Here is a 6,029-nt window from a genome sequence, read left to right on the forward strand (position 1 = left end):
GAAAGGTAGGAGTTTGGGGTCTTACTCCCAGCACTGCCGTTTATTAGCCTTGTGACGTAGGTCAAGGCCCATCTGGTTTGGAGTCTTAGTAGCCGGCCTGCCCTATCGTATTACTTTAAAGATCAAATGCTGAATATAAAGTACTCTGAAAATTGTAAAGCACAATAAAAATATAAGCACTGAATAAAAGTTTACTCAATCTCATCTAAACTATGAATTGTACCAGGGAAAAGTAAACTATGTTATTGACCCCTGTCTCATTCTTTCAATCATAGAATTTGAAAGGATCTTAGCAATTATCTGGTCTAACCTCCTTATATAACACATGAAGCTTCTCTATAATATCAAAGGTAAGAAGTAGTTTGACTTCTGTTTGAACAGAGAATAAACAACTAACTCACTATCTCATAGTATATTGCATCTCATTTCATTCTGGGGAAGCTTTAACGATTAGAGATTTAAGGCTCCCTTGCACTTCTCCCTATTAATCTAAAATCAGTGCCCGATAGACTAGGTGTTCAATAAATATGAGTTAAATGAATAAATGAATTGAATTCTCATTCTGCTTCCTGGAACAGTTTAGAACAGGCTCAATTCCTCTTTCACCTAACAGACTTTCAAGTTTTTGAAGGGAACTATTATGACTCCTCTCAGTTCCTGCTTCTCCACAAAAAACATCTTCTAGTCCGGGGATCCTTAGTCACATCAGCTGTTTCTCACAACTGAAAGGGATGCTCTGACCTGGATTTAACTTAAAACCAGCCCAAATCTAGTTTACTGAAATCTAAGGCTAAACATAACCCTCACACTACCTCTAACCCTCTACCCTAACCTCTTGTCTAGCCCTCAACTTTAATCCTTCTTCTACCCAACTTCAGTCCTAACTATGAGCTCTAACTCTACTTACAATGTTTAACCCGACATGGTCTCTAACTCATGCGGGCCACTAATAACCCCTCCTTGATTCTGTAAATCGAGTACCTTAATCTCGCCGAACTGGGCTACATAGTTTTCCATGGTCCTCAAAGCTTGGTCAGCTAGTTTCTCTTCATAGTCTTCCCAAAGGAGATCATTATTCTGTGGGATAGAGGCAGAGGGGAGTGGTGAGAGCTCCACTTCTCAACAACAACTGCATACCAGGGAGATGCCCAAATTCTTCCTGCCACAGACCTCCTTTTTGGAGCACTGTATACAGAATATCATGTTGGATTCTGGCAAAGGGTCAGATGAAGAAACAGCCCTTCCCCAAGGAACTACCTATAAGAGACTGGATATACATTCAGGGATTAAGAACAGGAACAGAGGATCAGAGTCTTTGGACTCTAGTGCATGAAGGATAGGGAAGCTTGGGAATAAATAATTACATGAAAGCAACCAATTAGGTTAGATGTAGGTAAAACTTCCACAAGGTTTTAAAGAGGGGAAGAGGGTCAAAAACAGAGGAGTCCACAGATTAGGGCAAACTTGTTTTTGCCTTCATAGTTGCAGCTTTTCCCTTCCACCCATGACTGAGGCTATACAAATGAGCAATGTGAGTTGGTACTCTGTTTTACTATTTGCTTGGATGAAGAAACTAAGATGAGGCTGAAATGAGGGCAGGAGTGAGTTGTGAAGGGTTGTAAAGCCCAGAACACTCTTACCCCTACAATGGCCTTTAGCTCCTCATGACCGTCCCATTCGCTGTTGTAGATCTCCTGCAGGGTTTCTGACACTTTCTTTGAACTTTCATGCATCACTGTAAAGAGAGAACACAGTCCTACCATTATGTTTCTTAAAAAGTACTTTGGGGGTCGGCCAAGTGGCTCAGTTGGTTAAAAGTTAGTTTAAGAGCACGAGCTCTGAGCAACAGGGCCACCAGTTCGATTCCCACATGGGCCAGTGATGCTGCACCCGAGATGAGCTGACTCTGAGCTGCCAACAAGTGGCAGAATGGCTCAGGTGGTAAGGGCACATGCTCCTAACAACAAGGCTGTTCCATGGTGGGCTACACCCACCTGCAACTAAGACTGAACTCGGCACCTTGAGCTGAGTTGCCTCCCGGATGGATGGCTCAATGGATAGAGCACGCACTCTTAACAACAAGGCTGCCAGTTTGACTCCCACATGAGATGGTGGCTATGCCCACCCACAACTAAGATTGTAACACAGCACCTTGAGCTTAGAGGCCACGAGCTGCTGACGGGCAGCCAGGTGGCGACTGGCACCCTCCACAACTAAGATCGAAGAACAACAACTTGGCTGGTCCCCCTCCCCAATTAAAAAAAAAAAAGTACTTTGGTATAACCATATGGGTGACAGGCACATCAGTGGATCTGATTCAGAGGGACAAACTCAGAAGGTTTGGGTTATCACTGAGGGAAGCCGGTTGGGGCTGGATAGGAAAAGTTACTCTTCCTAGGCCCAAGAAGTTCCAGGAGTCCGGGGCAGGCAAGTGATAAAAAACCTGAGTATGGCTGTTTTTTTCCATCCTCAGACCGCTTACTAGCTGCATAAGTGCCCTCTGGATTCTTCTGTGTAAGAATACACACCTTTGACTGCACCAAGGAAGTTCTTTAGGTCTTTGTATAGCTTGAGGCCTTCTGTCTGAAAGGGAGAAATGCCTTTGATGACTAAAGAGATACATTTGGAAAAATGTTCCAGACATCAAAGTATAAAAGTAGCTTAAAAGCAGAATTTCTTTAAACATTTGCAAGTGTTGTAATTAGCCTTTACATTCCTTACCAAGAGGTTATCTCTTTGGGGGCAATTTTTAAGTTGGGCGATTGCTCCCACTGCACCTGGGATGTCTTCTTTCCTCTGTTTGTTCTCCCTTCCAGTGACAAGAGCCTGTACCCATGTTCCTCTTGTCGAAATTCAAGTGTCCCATGTGACCCTCTGTATGTGATCCTTTGGCTTACGCCTTCCTTTCTGGGTCAACTGTTACCATCTTCGGCAGCCACCAGACGCTCTCCCTTCTCTGCACCCTCACAGGTCATTTCTCTCTTCCCGGACATCCTTCTCGGCCTTGCCTCACTTGACCCTTTCCTTCCATCGGTCACCTGCTTTACTCTTCTCTCCCAAGGAGCCTCATCATTGACTCTCCTGTTCAAACTCCAATGTCTTCATCTATAGTTCTATCTGCCTACCTCATTCTACCTATCCGCCTGTCTCTGAATTCGCATTTTTTAATGCTAGGACTCCCAAGCACAGATTGGGTCTCCTCCTTCTAAATAAAGAAGAGAGGAAGGAGAGGAAGGTATCTTTTAGATTTGGAAGTTCAAATCTCAGTTCTACAGATGAACCACTTTTGTTATAACTCTGATTTAGCCTCTGCTTCTTGAGTATCTCCAGCAACCAGAAACTGACGACCTCTTGCCGAGGCTGCACTTGCAGTGTAAATAGCTCCAATTATTAGAACTTCTGCCCACTGGTCTTAGATTGGCCTTCTGTGCTCACAGATCTCATTTCTTTCGCACATAGGTTTGAAGACCTCTTTCACATGTCCCGTACCAAGTTTTCTTTTTCACAGGCTTCCTCCTGATGATGTTTAAAGCCCCTTCCCATTCCGGTCTCTTTCCGCTGTGTGAACCCCAGCTTCTAGGAGTTGGTTGAGAAGAAAGTTTGAGGCCAGGCTGCTGCCATTTTGGCACCTGACTTCAGGAGTGTGGACTGGACTGAAAGTGCAGCCCACTTCAAGGGCATCCCACAGGCCTAGGTCCATGTTGGACTAGTGATCTTCATACCAGTTCAGGTGATGGGCGTATTTGAGCTAAGATGCATTATGAGGTATATCATGAAATACTTACGAACTTGTTCATTTGTTTTATTTGCTTGTGTTCATTACTATATAGACTATAGAGCATACCAAAAGTATTAAAAAAATTTATAGCAGAAAAACTGAAAATCCAGGAAATTCTATCTAAAAACTTAAAAATTTTTTATCTGTGGAAACCTTTGAGAGAAAGATCATTATTATTTAATTTTAGCAGCAGAAAATCTAGGTCTACTCAGTCAAATAAAGAAAACTGGACTAATTTCATTTATCTTCTTGTCTCCAGAGCTCACCTCTAAACCAGTCCAAACTCTTGACCATATTTCAGGTTAAAAGTCCATCTCAAGTGGCTGAATGCTAGGGCTCAAGGGACATGAAGACAAAGACAGTCTCGAGGGAATCTAAGGCACTGTCAGAGAGGGGAAAGAATTGGGTGTGTGTAGTGTGTCATAGCAAGTGAGGACCAAGAGAGCATCAGAGAAATGACCAAGGAAGGGTTAGATGCTACGGAGAGGTTAGAATGCAGGAAGAACTGGTAAAAGTCACTGAACTTGGTAACTGGAGGTCACTGGTGACCGTGAGAAAGTGCATGATGGAGACAAATTAAGTCAATTAAAAAAATTCAGAAATACCCAGCATTACCAGGAAGGATGTCTCACTTCCTCTGTAGTTTTTCATTCACAGCAAAAAAGTTTAAATAGTCTAAGATGTTAAATGTACATAATATGTTTTAAACATGGCTATGTGAGGTAGGTATAAGTTTGAGAGTTTTGAAAATGTGATAACCAAGGTTTTAAAGAGTTTTAGGGATTATAAAAATTAACAAAGGATTTCAAATTTTTTTTTGAAAGAAAAAACATGGACTCAACTTTTTACTTCACCATAAAGATTTGGTCTCAAAAATATCTATTTGAGGAACAAAAGCTGTTAAACTATCTTGCATAATTTCTACAAATAAAATTCTTAATTTTTTACCCCATTAGATTTTATATAGCCTGAAAAATCAGATCAATAATTAAGGCTACCATTATATGATAAACCCACAGCTAACATCATACTCAATGTGGAAAAGCTAAAACCATTCCCCTTAAGATCAGGAACACGACAAGGCTGTCCACTTTCTCCACTTTTATTCAACATAGTTCTGGAAGTTCTAGTCACAGCAATCAGACAAGAAAAAGAAATAAAAGGTATCCAAATTGGTGAGGAAATAAAATTGTCATTATATGCAGATGACATGATACTATATAAAGAGAACCCCAAAGACTCCATCAAAAAACTATTGGAACTGATAGACGAATTCAATAAGGTAGCAGGATACAAAATTAATATTCAGAAATCAGTTGCATTTGTATATACCAATAATAAACTATTGGAAGGAGAAATTAAGAAAACAGTCCCATTTACAATTGCTTTAAGAACTATAAAATATTTAGGAATAAATTTAACCAAAGAAGTAAAAGATCTGTACTCAGAAAATTATAAGACACTGAAAAAAGAAATAAAAGAAGATACAAATAAATGGAAACACCTACCATGCTCATGGATAGGAACAATTAATATAGTTAAAATGTCCATACTGCCTAAAGCAATATATAGATTCAATGCAATTCCTATCAAACGACTAAGGGCATTTTTCACAGAAATAGAAAATATAATCCTAAAATTTGTATGGAACCATAAAAGACCCCGAATAGCCACAGCAATCCTGAGAAATAAAGACAAAGTCGGGGGTATCATGCTACCAGACATCAAAACATAGTACAAGGCTACGGTAATCAAAACAGTATGATACTGGCATAAAAACAGGCACATTGATCAATGGAACAGAATAGAGAGGCTAGAAATAAATCCGTGTATATACAGACAGTTAGTCTATGACAATGGAAGCAAGAATTTACATTGGGGTAAAGATAGTCTATTTAATAAATGATGCTGGGAAAACTGGACTGACACATGCAAAAAAATGAAACTGGACAGGGCCAGCCAAGTGGCTCAGTTGGTTAAGAGCTCGCTCAAGAGTGTGAGCTCTGAGCAACAGTGGTTCAAGTCTTGGCCCGAGCTGAGCTGCCGCTGAGCTGCCAACAGGTGGCAGGATGGTTCAGCTAAAAAAACAAAAAAAAACAAAAAAAAAAACTGGCCCACCTCCTTACGCCATATACAAGAACAAGTTCAAAATGGATTAAAGACTTAAACGTAAGACCTGAAACCATAAGACTCCTAGAAGAAAATATAGGGAGTAAATTTGCAGACATTACCCTGAGCAATATTTTTACTG

The 6,029-nt window shown here is 40.6% G+C and overlaps 1 protein-coding gene across 1 annotated transcript in view; it reads right to left on the bottom strand.

The window, feature by feature from the left end:
• Window positions 1-6,029, bottom strand: part of BIN2 (bridging integrator 2) — a 30,143-nt gene that overhangs the window by 17,955 nt on the left and 6,159 nt on the right. Inside the window, exons 2-4 of the mRNA XM_019623874.1 lie at window positions 2,529-2,583; window positions 1,641-1,735; window positions 982-1,077 (exon numbers count right to left, since the gene is read on the bottom strand). Of these exons, the coding sequence (XP_019479419.1) occupies window positions 982-1,077; window positions 1,641-1,733 (189 nt within the window). The 5' untranslated portion in view covers window positions 1,734-1,735; window positions 2,529-2,583. The remainder of the gene's footprint in view (window positions 1-981; window positions 1,078-1,640; window positions 1,736-2,528; window positions 2,584-6,029) is intronic.

The sequence above is a fragment of the Hipposideros armiger genome, unplaced genomic scaffold (assembly GCF_001890085.2).
Source record: "Hipposideros armiger isolate ML-2016 unplaced genomic scaffold, ASM189008v1 scaffold_569, whole genome shotgun sequence".
NCBI classification, from domain to species: Eukaryota; Metazoa; Chordata; class Mammalia; order Chiroptera; family Hipposideridae; genus Hipposideros; species Hipposideros armiger.